General features: G+C 38.6%; 1 protein-coding gene across 5 annotated transcripts in view; it reads left to right on the top strand.

Annotated features, from left to right (window-relative positions):
* The first annotated feature begins 218 nt into the window (after positions 1-218).
* LOC107274985 (piezo-type mechanosensitive ion channel component) overlaps positions 219-13,974 on the top strand; it is a 22,197-nt gene continuing 8,441 nt past the window's right edge. For 2 of the 5 annotated variants that reach the window (XR_003058112.1, XM_025079752.1), the window contains exons 1-21: positions 220-588; positions 3,986-4,075; positions 6,146-6,361; positions 6,428-7,083; positions 7,353-7,469; positions 7,757-7,801; positions 8,132-8,243; positions 8,318-8,427; positions 8,507-8,773; positions 8,854-9,180; positions 9,254-9,399; positions 9,473-9,619; positions 9,692-9,822; positions 9,885-10,027; positions 10,102-10,278; positions 10,355-10,868; positions 10,943-11,038; positions 11,112-11,554; positions 11,630-12,035; positions 12,965-13,027; positions 13,338-13,483. Coding sequence is in view for 3 of the 5 variants with exons in the window: in XM_025079752.1 (XP_024935520.1) it covers positions 4,012-4,075; positions 6,146-6,361; positions 6,428-7,083; positions 7,353-7,469; positions 7,757-7,801; positions 8,132-8,243; positions 8,318-8,427; positions 8,507-8,773; positions 8,854-9,180; positions 9,254-9,399; positions 9,473-9,619; positions 9,692-9,822; positions 9,885-10,027; positions 10,102-10,278; positions 10,355-10,868; positions 10,943-11,038; positions 11,112-11,554; positions 11,630-12,035; positions 12,965-13,027; positions 13,338-13,483 (4,326 nt within the window). In the remaining 2 variants the exon portion in view is untranslated. Of the gene's footprint in view, positions 589-3,985; positions 4,076-6,145; positions 6,362-6,427; positions 7,084-7,352; positions 7,470-7,756; positions 7,802-8,131; positions 8,244-8,317; positions 8,428-8,506; positions 8,774-8,853; positions 9,181-9,253; positions 9,400-9,472; positions 9,620-9,691; positions 9,823-9,884; positions 10,028-10,101; positions 10,279-10,354; positions 10,869-10,942; positions 11,039-11,111; positions 11,555-11,629; positions 12,036-12,964; positions 13,028-13,337; positions 13,484-13,974 lie in introns of all 5 variants that reach the window. The other 3 variants (XR_003058111.1, XM_015754655.2, XM_015754656.2) reach the window with 3 other exon arrangements.

The following is a 13,974-nucleotide window of genomic DNA, read 5'->3' as shown; positions in this document are numbered from 1 at the left end:
ATCATATTAGTATCATTGCCAAGTATCATTAATTCATTACATTATATTTGATTATGTTTAATTTTATCATTAAACAGTAAAAAATACCAATTACCGACAATGTGATAATTATCACTGTCGGTAAGGCAGATTATTCACCGTCTTTGAGCGCCATCTAGAAACTGTCAGTTTAAAGAGGGCGCTCGAAAGAGTTCAGGCATCGCGACGGTAGGCGTCTGTCGATGCATCAGTAGCTCGTGGACGTCGGTCCGCGCTGGTATTGAGTATAATAATGTGTATATATATGCCTAACTATATTACTATATCGCATTTCTCGCATTGCGTGGCTTCAATAGATTTTCATCCCACGCACAAAATCATCACTAATTTAAACAATCATTTGGTCCGTTCGATATATTTAAAGTGTTAAAGTCAGTGACAGTGTGAATGACGATTATCAGTGATAATCGTGTATTAGTAAACACAGAGTACAAAAGTGCACGAGGCTGTCAAAAATACGAGTCCATTGTGAATGTGAATCTTTTGATTCCCGTGTACAGTGAAAGTGATCCCTCGGGATGAACTGAAAGTTTTCATCGAGGAACCCAGGTGAATCATTTATTCAATAAGGTGGCATTAAAAATTAGCAGCTCGATACCGAACTATCCTACTACAAGCATCTACTGAGTTGACAACTTCCTTTCCCTTTTGTTTTCCTGGATTGTCAGTCAGTATACATTTCTTCGTTCTGAATACACGTTAATTAACTCATATATACAGGGTGCTCCAAAATGAATCATCAGAAATATTTTCTGGCCCTAGGAACAACACTGATTCACTTTCTCACAGATACTCCGGTACCTCATCAATAATAGGGGTAGTTTGTACGACCCCGTAATATATTTTATGGGGGAATACGATTTATGTTCTTCACCATAGAAACCATAAAGTACTATAGTATAAGGGTGACATTTTCAAGATTTATATACGTCCTGAGATAATGACGAATAATTCGGATACAGAAATATAATTGTTGATCCATGGAACTTTATTAATAGAATTAATCCGATAGATTGATTTTAGTATTTGTATTTTGCCTCTTACATATCAGTTCATATCCCTGTTTTTTCCCAAACGATAAGAACTTCAGATACCAGAATACTTCGGCCATAAAACGTCTGTCAGATGATACGACTTTTCGCCGTGCGACGTGTCCGGCATGGTGCCGTGAATACCAAAGGATGCACCGTCTAGCAACCGGTGTGAATGCGAAATCCTATAGTACGGCTTCATGCCGTCCGCTGTCCAATTCAGTTTGTCTTTGTTTTTTTGCATTCGCTGCACTAAACTGTCAAAAAGTGTGATAGCGACTCTATTTGGTGGACGGCAAAAAATCTGCATGCTCGAATATGTCCGTTTATCGCTTTCTACATTTCAAGCTGTCGACGGCGTTGTGCCGTGCAGGATTGAAATGGGCGCTTTAACGACGACACAGCCGTCCACGGCGTAGGTCGTTACATGCGAAGGCACCCGCAACACCTATGGTTATTTCTAAGTACGGCGCCATGCCGGTCTAGGCGCACTGCGAAAAATTATATCGTCTGAAAGAGGTCTGAGCGGCAGTGTCTGGCTATCTCGTAAGCCGTCCAGCCTGAATCATTACTTGAAAGTTTTACTTTTTGTAAATTGACCTTCTCACCGCAAGGAATGATAAGGAAACGACACAAAGACAGGAAATACAAGGAAAATTGACACGTGGGTAGGTGCTACGTGTTTATATATGTAATTCATTAGAATGAAACGGCGAGCGAGTGTGTACTCACCTGCTGAGAAGAAATTCTCAGTACATTCGCGCGCGATGCTAAATTGTTGCGAAATGACGAGAGCAAAACGTTCCAGCATAATAAATTGGACAATAAAATTATTTCTTTAAATTAATAAAACGCAGTATACCATAACGACTATGAAACAATTAGACTTCCTGTAATTGTCTCATATTTTTTTTACACATTTTGAAAACCCATATGTGCCCATATTTTTTTTTCTTCCCAAGGCTGATACTACCATGACCCACAGATCACCCTGCATTCCCTTAATTAACACCGTAAGGTTGCGTGTCACACGCACTTTCCCGCGTAATATGTAATACACGAAAAAAAAAAACCACGTGCTTGACACGGCGTGTAATCACGCCCTTAACAGGAATGGATATGTTAAATAACAAGATTCGATAATAATCTCTTAATGTTATCAATCATATAAACCAATTCTAATAATTTCCATAAACGATGTTATTCTTTTTTTAAATTATTTAACGGTACGAGATTTATTATTATTATTTAATACACCTTTCACTGTCGACGCAACACGAATGAATATCTTATCAAAATGAAAAAATCAGCATTTTAGTTTAATCACATCGAAAGATATTTCAAGCCGTATGATAAATTGATTTACAACGATGACCGCATGATATCAATCATCTCATCTAATCCTGATAACAGTATATTCTCAGAATCAAAACGAAAGCTTATCAATCCCAATATATTTGGCGGAGTCACTAAATACACAGTAACAGTAGGATTGTACGATAGCCTATTCTATTTTGGTTCAAGGGGCTTATTTCTCGTAGGAGCTATCGATCTATCAGAAATAAAAATGACTGACCTCGAATAACTTGATATTAGAATATAAACTTTTATGAGAGAGTGAAAGTGAAGAAAAAAAGAAGAAGAAAGTAATCCACGATAAATTAAAAAATTTCTCTCTATCATCGCACGATAGCCCCTATCTTTTTCCTATTGATAATAAAATGCTGTCGAATGATGACCTATATGTTATACAATCTGATATTGTATTCCTTGTGTCCCGAAAGTCTCTGTTTACGGACGCACCTGCGCTAACGTTAAATTCGGACAATCGATGCGGCCTACTTTCGGCTCAGGCTGTGCCGCAGTAGTGCGGCCCATCCCATACAATCCCATCCCCATGAAACTACGTCCTTCATTCATATCAAGCAGCACGTCACTACGAGCATGCACGTTAAAACTACCGCACCCTTTTGATGCAAGAAGTCGAGCAAAATTTTTAAGAAATTGTAATTTTTATTTATTAAAAATGAAAAAACAGATATACGATTACGTAACGTTTACATGACGGGATATGAATAGCTCGATATACATTGCTCGTGTATCAAAATTTCAATTCATGACGGAGAGCACTTGCGTAATTAGAATACGACATGCTCGCGTGTACGTAACGCGTAAACGCAAAGCGTAACGACCTTCCGGAGTGAGCGGATTTAACGTGATGATAAATAGTTTGCATTATCGGATCTTCATAAATAATGCACCACGCAACTGTTTTTGAAAATCATGTGCGATTCTTGTAAAGTCATTATCAACCTATCACTAATTGTGAGTGTACCTTCCCGGAAGGGTAATTGCACCTGTGCGCGAACCTTCAGGAAAATCCTTTATTTTTACGATTAGTTAATGCCAGTGCGCCGTTAACCAGAAGGGTTAGTCAATTCGGCGAATTCGAAATGTCGATAAAACCAGTTTCTACGGATCGCATACATATATGTAGAATTAACTTGTTCGGAGTATTACGTCACTTCTGAATGATGCATATAGGAAGTCATTAGAGCTCACTCTTTTTTTTTACGCGTGTCATCGATGAAATTCTTTAAAAATTTTACAGGTCGCACAGACTCGGCGATTAGAATGGAATTTTTCTTGTCGCAATCGGACATACCCATTTCTTGAGTAACGAAATATCTAACGAATTTTCTTCTGCTTTGAAAAGTCACTTTGTTCCTTTTTGTCTGCGTGCATTTTGCCGCAGCTCTAAACGTGCTGGGAATCCAGGTTGAAGTTATTCGGTTGCAATGCCGTCTTCGTATTGATTTCTTCCCACGTTGCAGCTGCGGTGCCTTTTCCTGCATGTGCAAAGCAAAATCAAGGACGAGGGGAGCACTTTTATAATGATTTGTTTCTGCTTTCAGGAGTCTCGGTCTAGCAGACCCAAATTATGGGACAGTACTGGCTGAACGTGGCTCTCCTCAGGGTCATTCTTCCAGTGACCTTAGTCGGATGTGAGTCCATGTTTTTTTAACCTAAAAAAAATTTAATGAGCATCCTTTCACTTTTTTTTTTTTCGTCGAATCTTATCGCCATTATTGTGTTTGGGTCTCTTTCTCTCTCTTGCTCTCTCACGAGAAATAATAACGTGGCGGAACGTCTGCAGTTGGATCAGATAGGATTGAGTGACGTCATGGAATTAAAAATAGTTATCGTAATCGCACACTGAGTTACAACGCCTATTGAATTTTTCATATAGAGATTACAATTCAATGCACGAATAAAATAATAGAATTTGCATAATGATATTAACAGCTGGAATGCACATTGAACGTTTAAACGCGATCAAGTGTCAAATCATAAGTAAAAAATAGGGAGAAAAAAAAGTTTAGTTTTCATCGAAATTAAAATAAAATTCACTCATGGAACCTGGATGATTTACTCAAAAGTTTTCGCCTGGCCGCGACAGAACGTAGCTGATATCGCACGAAGCGACTTCTAATATTAGACAAGTGAAGTTACAGACGTCGGTCGACTCTGTATCGCATTTCATGTCTACAAAAATTGTATCCAGTGTTATTCTCGCTGTACATAGAAGATACATAAGTATACCATGTTATATATCTATATCTATAAAACGAACAATTCCATACGGACCTAGGCGTCTGACCTTTTCCTTTTCGGCACTTCTCTTTCAACTTCCACTTCATGCTTTCAGATTGACTCCGCTTCCCCTGACCTTTAGCCTCTGGCGCTTATTGATGTGGGTCGCGTAAACTGACTTTATTTCATGCGATATATCACAGATTGTCTCCTTTTCAAATTTTATAAAGAATGCTCGCCATATGAAATTTTATCGATGTTTTCATTAACTTCTAATCAGACTAAACAATGCTACCACTATCATCTATGCGTATTGTTCATCATAATAATTTGATATGGGGAAGAAATTATTGTCCTTTTCAAGAACAACCCACGTTCCTGAACGTTGAAACGCGATTGGATATGTGAACGACCTGGAGAATGTTACCCACGTGTATATATATATAGATATATAGGTATATAGATACTTAACCTATGGTTGTCTCACATTCGGACTAAACCGGCTGTACATGCTTCCTCAAGCGTGAAGTTCCCGCACGAAATTGTTGGGCCAGCTTAAAATTCCTAACGGGTGTACGTTGAAGTAATGATAGAAATATTTTATTTTACATAGACTGTTTTTGGAATCACGTACTCTCGTAATAACTTTTTTTCCGGGTCTGGGTCATGTCAGCGACCAATCTCTTAAGAGCGGATTTCCTAGTGATAACGCGATGCCTCGAATCCCTTTTAATTTTGCCGTCGAGACGTTACGAAGTAATTAACATTGCGATTCTAAACGGGTTCGTGCTTAGCATTAATTATGTACGCGCATGCAATGTACGCGCCTTGCATTGATGCTACAAGAGAATTTTTATGAAAATTTGTAACGGTTCACAAATTTTTTCTTTTAATTCTGTCTAATTTTCGAGCGAATTTCGGAAAATAGTTTTAGGGACTCATTATCGCGACCCACATTGTATTTTTACGATTTACGAGTCCCTCGACTATTTTTACGTTACCACCCCCCCCTCCCTCCCTCCCCCATACCCACATTCTAGTATATTAGTTTGTTTATTCCGTTAGTTCCAGAAATTCGGAAATTGCCTTTTTTCAAAAACATGTTGGGTCTCTGAATTTTTTTTGTTCTCGTTTATTATGGGTTGTGCGGATGCTCGAAAAAGATACGCGGTACATGGTCTATAAATTATTATAAAATGTTACCAGCTACAAAGTCAATCTCAAATTTGATATTTTAGAGAGTTCTTCTTGGTTACCAAACACTGAGCCCTAAAATTGTAACATACCATCGACGCCATCTTTTTTTTTAAACTCACTCCCTATGCTATTCTTGTACTTTCTCGAGAGGAAGAAGCTGAAAGCAATTAGGTCCAGTCGTGCCATCAGACGGTATACGTAAAAATACCGAATGACGGATCATGTCAACAGATCAATGACGAGGTCAATATTACTAAAAGTGTAAAAATAATTCCTTCAAACAGGCACAATATGGAGACCAACCGGTCTGTCGCTGGTGTACTTGGCATTGGCCCTGTACTCACCAGTAGTACCAATACCAACACACAAAACGATGAACGGACACACTGGTCACTACTTGAAGGCCTGCATCTGTCTGTGCTTCCTGGCCAGCATCACTCAGTTGACCTTTCACATAGTACTACTGGCACTGCCGCCCTACGGCCACATTCTTGAGAACTGTGAGTATCATTAAAATCATAAAAAAAAAAGTGTAGCAATTAAAAATAAAACTTTGACCTCCTCAGGCGAATTTCTGGAAAAGCTCTTCAGGCACATAGGACTCGTGAGACTGGACGGTGCATCAGCGTGGGAGGTATTTTTCTGGCTGTCATCAGAGATCATCGCCCTACCTGCCGTGGTGACGATTTACTGTCTCTGTCGGCGTTTGACAAGACAGCTCATCGGCGACGATGATGAAAGTTCATCGACGCGACGCTCGACGAAGAAGGCTGATGACCGTTCGAGCAAGATCATCAATTTCCTCGGTGGAATTGGGACTTACGTCGTTTTGGCGTCACTTTGCTGCGCCGCGACTTTAAAGCCCTCCGTCGAAGGGTCCATCTACTTCCTGGTGTTCATCAGCGCGTCCACGTGGTGGGCCTGTCATCGAGAGTTGCGCAAGGGGTTCGGAATTCTCTGTAGGATCTTAATGGTCCTGGTCATCGTTCATCTCCTGGTGATACTGACCTATCAAAATCAGTGGCCCCAGGAGTTAATACCCCTTAATAGTACCTGGTCCCGATACTTTGCACTTACCGCAATCTATCAGTCTAATTGCACCGCGCCAAGATACGTTGACTACATCGATGACACCGACTGGACCACGTATGGATATTCTCTGAGGCTCTTCTGGCTGTACTACGTTCTTGCTCTGCAGGCCCAGTACCTTGCTAGAAAACCGGTAAGCACATTTTGCGTTAAGCCCAAACGGAGGACTCTAACAGCGGTACATCTTTCGCGCGCATTAACGGTTACTGACTGTGCTACTTCATCGCGTTTGTAACTAACCACGTGTGGATGCTGACGTAAATATTCAATTCATTGAACTCTAACTGGTAAAGGCTAATTGTCAAACCTTAATCGCTGACTTGATACTTCTAACAACCCTTAAGCGCTTTCGAGGCACTAGGCGCTCAGTCGCGCGTTGCTTTTACTAACTGAGCGTTACAGGCGAAGAAAGTGACGAACTTCAGTGGGAAATTGGAGAACCTGGACACACCCTTGTCAAGGCACGTTTCCATCAGGCGTAGAACACCCTCACAAAAATGGCAGTCGGCAAGGCGAAAGGTTCGCGTAAGAGGATCACGTGTCCTGCATGATATCTTTTGAAACGCACTGTTGATTTATTTAGATTTGTCTCGATTTTTTTGAGGCGCCGATTTTTTGTTGGTTTTTTTTTTTATTTACAGAAACGTGTAGAAGCCAATAGGCCACTTCGTTTTTTGCCTGCGTCGTCCGTTTTTATCGATTTTCTGTTAGTTGATAGGCTTATGCATTTTTACTTGCAGCGTTTGCATCCCTGCACTGTGGATATTATTTTTGGATGCTGCTATGTTTAGTTTGCATTGTTTTAGAAGAGGCCCGTCTCGACGCCGACGCTGGCCGACGAGCGAACACCCGTACGTACTCTATACACACATGAACTCTTGTATTTTATATATGCGTGAACGAGTTTGAGCTTTTCTACGTAGTCTTGATAATCGTCTAAAACATTTTTTTTTCTAACTTCTAAAGAAAAAACGCTTGAATTTTCTTTCTCACAAACTTTTGGATTAACGGTGGCGGGAATACGGATATTTTGCATGAATCACAAAATTTTAGTGTCATGACAAACTCGTATTGTAGATCCTGGTACTTTGATGGATTTAAAAACACACTGGTCAATGGTAAATAAAATTTATGGAGTTATTAATTTATGTATATAAACATTGTCATTTATTATATTACAGCTCATACACTTTGGATCTGGTCGTACTGGATTACTTCAGGACTCTACCGGCAGTGTCATAGTCCAAGATGGTCATCACGACGACAGCATTCAAATGCAATCACTTAGCGAGGGTAAAGATTAAAAATTAAAAAAAAAACATATTAAGGCAAGACATATGTTACTGATGAAAGAATTTTACTATCAGGTGTCCCAGAAGATAAACCAGGAATCATCGAACACGTCATCATGGCTGTTTACTCGATTTTCCAGCTGGTCGTTAATTCATCATATCTGGCTACTAATATTATTATGATGGTATTAAGAAATATTAAATAAAATTCTATTTCTATATTATTCGATTGAGATTTATAATAGGCTGTCGTTGACCTTGTAGACCTGGAGTATCATGTATCACAGCTGGACGACCTTTGCCCTCTTGCTCTGGGCTTTGATCCTCTGGATGGTACCAAACAAAAGGGCATCCATGATGAAGTGTTCGCCGTTTATTGTTCTCTACGCCACTCTTCTACTTTTGGGACAATATGTGTACGTAATGGATCTTACTGAAGAAGAACTACCAACCGTCATTCACGGCGTCAAAATGTCGGAAATTGGATTTGCCAAAACAGAACAATTGAGCCGTTGGCATCTGATTGTCAAGGTTTGTATTTAAAATTCCAAATTTTATGGACGTTGCTAATATTGTTTTTGTGATCTTGTATTTTTTTTTTCATTTTACAGTGTTTATTCATGACCATGTTTTGGGTCACAATGAGACAATACATGGCTGAACGTAAGCAGCAACGACGCTCTTCCGCCTTGCGCGATATGGTTGCGCCGTTGCACGTTTCCGTTTCTACTGCCACTACAGCCATGAATCAAGATATACCGGAAATTAAGAGTCAGTTCATGAAAAGTGTTGGAACAATTGTGAAAAAATTCCTGACTAAATTTTGGATTGTCGTTGTTGCCATTATGTTGTTCACTAGTGGTATCACTGGAGAACGCATGACTGTCTTCAGAATCATTTACATGTCTCTCTTCTTGTTTTTTGTAATCATCTTCCAGGTAATGCAGATATTTTTTGTGGTAATTTATACGAATTTGACATTTACAGAAATAACTGTTTTTTTTTTTTTAGATATCTTGGACCGCCTGGAGAAAAATGATATATGGTTTTTGGATAACTGTCATTGGTTACTCAGTGATTATGCTAATTCTTGTTTATACTTATCAATTTCATAATTTCCCATCTTACTGGGAATATATTTATATCGACAGAGATCTGTATGAATTTTGTACTATTATGATTATATCTTTATTCTGGATTTCAATCATATTTTTTCTGTCTTTTTTTCAGTCAAATGGATATTGGATTAGAAATTTATGAGACAAAAGATCTGTTTGTCCGATTATTGACACCAACTTTCTTTGTTATCATAACGGTCCTGCAGATACATTACTTTCATGAAGATTTCCTCGAGGTTACCAACATTGAAAAATTGGGGTAATTCACATAAACCTAATTAAAACTCATGTATATATTTTCGAGTTGTAATTTTTTGAATTTTATTCTTAGTGCTGTAAGTCTATCCAGGAATGAAAGCCTTGGCCATTCGCCAAGTACGATCCCAATCGCTTCGCCTACAGATGTTGCACTTAATGAACCAGAACCCGAATCTACCATATACACCCTGAAGCAATTAAAACGTGAGTGACATTAATCAAAATTTATTCTTAAAAAGTTTGCTTGATATTCTGGTGTTTTTCAGAAATGTCAAAACTAGAGAGAAAAGCTCTCTTTCAACGTATTTTGAAGCACTTTATAAATTTTTACAATTACATCTGGCTATTTCTTGAAATTCACATGCAAAAGATTATCTTCGTATCTCTGGTGTTACTCTGTATAAATGACGTAAGTCCATAGCATCCTTAAATAAGATAAATGAAAAATCTCCTAATATTATTTTCTGATACATTTTTTTATAGGTTTGCGCAATCAATTTCTTCTTCATCCTTACTGTCGCGATCATGATTAACTTCAAGAGAAACGTACAAATAATGGCGATCAACGCAATGGCTGCTGTTATAGCATCGCTAATGGTAATCAAAATGCTTTATCAAATCGAATATATCGATCATAATAATTGGAACATTAATTGCTCGGTAAGTAATATTATAGAAAAAAATTCTAAAGAAAATTGTCTAATTTGTGAACATAATTTTTTTTCAAATTTTCTAGCGCACTGATGACGGTCAAAGTCAATATGCAAGTAACAACACTGTATACAATGTCGCGGAATGGATTGGTATGAAAAAGGCTGAACATGGAAAATTGCCTGATCTTTTAAAGGGATATATTGGTATAGTAACAGTAACGACATTAAGAGCGATTATCAATGTGCGACAATGGTTCTTCAGGCAAGAAAGGGATCTACCGTTAGAAACGCCCCAAGTCATGTTTCCCCATATAACAAGAGCAGAAGCAGATAAGGGTTTACCGGAATGTCTGAAATTTTTGTTTAATTACGGATTCTATAAATTTGGTTTAGAATTTTGTTTAATTGGAATAGTAGCACTGATCGGTACCAGATTAGATTTTTATTCAGTACTTTATGGAATCTGGTTAATAATTTTGTTCTCGCTGAAGAGAAGAACGGCGTCAAAGGTTTGGCCGTTTTTGAAAATTTTCTCAATATTCCTATTACCGGCACAGTATATTCTTGTGGTGGCACCACCGACCTGGTTCTGTATCGGTAAGTGAACGGACCGGGATGATGTGTTGATAATCTTAATTACCATTGTAATTGTTAATGATTTTTCATTGCAGAATATCCGTGGAGTGATTCTGAAATGCTTAGAAGACTCCAAGAATGGATGTATTTTCCAGATCCAGATTTTCCCCCAAATCCAAAAAAACTTATGTGTAAGTGTATCGGTTTCTTAAAAAATTAATTTTCATTAACGACGTTGACATAATCAATTTGTTTTGTTTACAGGCGATTTTATCTTGCTGCTAATGATAGTGAGACAGAGTCTTGTGTTCGGCATTGAAAGACGCAGTGAAAGCTCAGGGAAGGAATTCATCGCTGGTCATAATTATTCAGTATTTTTGGATATGGATAAACCAAACTTTATTAACCCCGTGAAAGATTTTGTATCTCACATTCATTCCTGGCTGGACATTTTGAAACGTGGATGTATGATGAGTCTAATGTGGATCACGTTATCCATTATGTTCCTTGCCGGTACCAAAAGAACTAATTTATTCTCATTGGGTTATTTAATCGGTGCCTTTGTATTTTTATGGCAAGGTAGTGATTTTTATCTCCGACCAATAAGAACCATATTAAAATGGTGGAACGTATTGATTGGATACAATATCGTTGTGATATTCTCAAAGGCACTGCTTCAAGGTGTCGGCTGTGTTCTTATCAAACAGGTGAAATAATTTTTCATCCAAATATTATATAAAACTAATTATAGAAAAAAAAAATGATATAGTTTTTCTACACAGTTGGAATTCTCAGCATGCTGGCTTATTCAATTGTTAGGCATAGCTTGCCTAAAGAAATTCAAAAGTTCTGCCATTGAACTTGGCATTGATAATACCCAATGCGAAGTACCACGCGAAGACATCGGAATGGTTTGGGATGGATTATGCTTTGGTTTTCTACTAATACAAAAACGTCTCTTCAAAAGCTACTACTTCTTCCACATAGTGGACGAAACCAAAGCGATGAGTATTTTGGCCTCACGAGGTGCAGAGCTCCTGGAGGAGTTGCACCAGAAGCGAATAGAATTTCAAGAGAGCGTCGAGAGGAACGTTTTGCAAAAATTAAAATTCAAGATGGACAAGATCAAAGCAAATCAACAGAAGATTCTTGGTCCAAGTTACAGAGAGCCAGAAACCCACAAGATAGGTAAGGACCCAGCTATTATCAACTTTTGAAAATCAACCCCAAAGAGACCCAGGCGTTCTTCGAAGAGAAGGATGAACAGTCCAAGTCCTCGTACGCATAGGGGATGTTTTAATGATCCCTTATTTTTGATGTACGCACGCAAAAGAAGGGGAGGCACCGCTGGCAAGGTCATCGAGTGTCAGTTCATGCGTGTCATCGGGTCACACCCCGCCTCAGGGATATCAAACGCCCATAGATGATGACGAGGACGAGCCACCGCCACTAACTCCTCGGGCAGCATCCCTATTACAGGCTCCTACCCCAAACTCTGCGATTATGACGGTCAGTCTCGAGGGTTATCTCGAGCCAACCCGAATTTCCTTCGGCTCCCCTCCTAGCAGCGAACTCAATCCCAGGGGACCCTCGCCTGACGAGAGCTTTCCAGTTTTCTCTCCACCACCCTACGATCAGCCACCCCCGGATCAGCCTGTTCAAACGTCCACAAGGCACCGACGTCAATCCAGCTTCATTGGACCACCTTGGATGAATGGATTACAGACTCCACGACAATCAATCATCTCGACGACGTCACGATCCCCGCTTTCTCATCACACATGTAACCTCCATAAGATCCTAGAACAATGCCTGCTCCAGTGTCCTGTACATATGCTTCCACGCAGCACATATAGATAAGATAATCAGCACTAGATATTCCTATCCTTTTACATTATTATCTGGCATATACGTGTGTCAAACGTCATTTTGATATTTCAGAATTCGCCAATGGGGATGATGGAAGAAATCATTGATCCGTGCCCTCTTGTAATATATTTATGTACATTACATCCTTGCGTCTTCCCTTCTTTCATTTTTTTGTCCTATTTTTGGTTCTAGATATTTTCTGTTAATTATTCATCGTCTTTGTATTTTTTACCTTTTTTTTTCGGTAGATACGCTCTTTCCGGGATCACGACCATTGTACAAACATCGTGCGCCAAAAACCAACAGAGAGGGTAATTGAAATATTTTGCTTTTTTTTCCCCGTATTCTTGCTCGCTCATACGACTAACGTCATTAAACACAGTATCATCTTTACAGCAAATACGAGATTGTATATAACTGTATATCTAATACTTATAATAACAATGTCAAGTCACTTGTTGGATTTTAAACTGTATAATATTAATAATCTTTCCTTGTAAAAGAGCAGCTCACGTACTGTTTATAACATTGTATATAAATTGTGTGATATTTGCATGGCTTTTGTCAAATTATATATTTTCCAAATATTTCAATGACCCGGTTTTCTTTTTCTCTCTGTAGCCATAAGATCCGGCGACTACTATATGTTCGATGACCTGGACGATGACGATGTTACCGAATTGCTTCCGGACACGGAGGAAGAAAAGGAAGAATTCGAAGGTCGTCAGCAACCGGAAACACATGGTCGCAGAATGACAATTTCCGAGGTGAGTCCTTCGTAAAGAATAATTTTCAAGAAAAAATTCTAAACCAAAAAAATACATTAAAATAGTCGATTTAAATTTAATATAAAAATCGATGAATCAAGTCTCATGAATCATGAGTATCGTCCAAATTTGACAGAATCTCACAAAACTATTCGCACATATTCCAAAATATCAATGAATATCTTTTAATCCAAAATTTTTCCTACTCGCTTTCAGATTTACTTGACATACGAATATGTTCGTTCTGATAGACGCCCTGTATTACATTCTCTTATGACAACTGACAATATCATTTAAAACAGTTGTGCTGCAGTACTTCCAATTGTTACATACAACAACTGTACTCAGCTCTATATATATATATATATATCTTCTTCAACGAATGAACAACTGTGCAATTGTTTCTCTTTTCTGGTTTTTTGTTTTGCTTTTACCTCTTTCCTTTTATGTTTTATTTAACTTCCCCTTTTGTCGCCACCCCCCCCCCCCAA

This window comes from Cephus cinctus, unplaced genomic scaffold, assembly GCF_000341935.2.
Source record: "Cephus cinctus unplaced genomic scaffold, Ccin1 Ccin1_scaffold0123, whole genome shotgun sequence".
Lineage (NCBI taxonomy): Eukaryota > Metazoa > Arthropoda > Insecta > Hymenoptera > Cephidae > Cephus > Cephus cinctus.
Note: the sequence above shows the minus strand (reverse complement) of the source record. Positions and strands in the feature narration are given on the sequence as shown.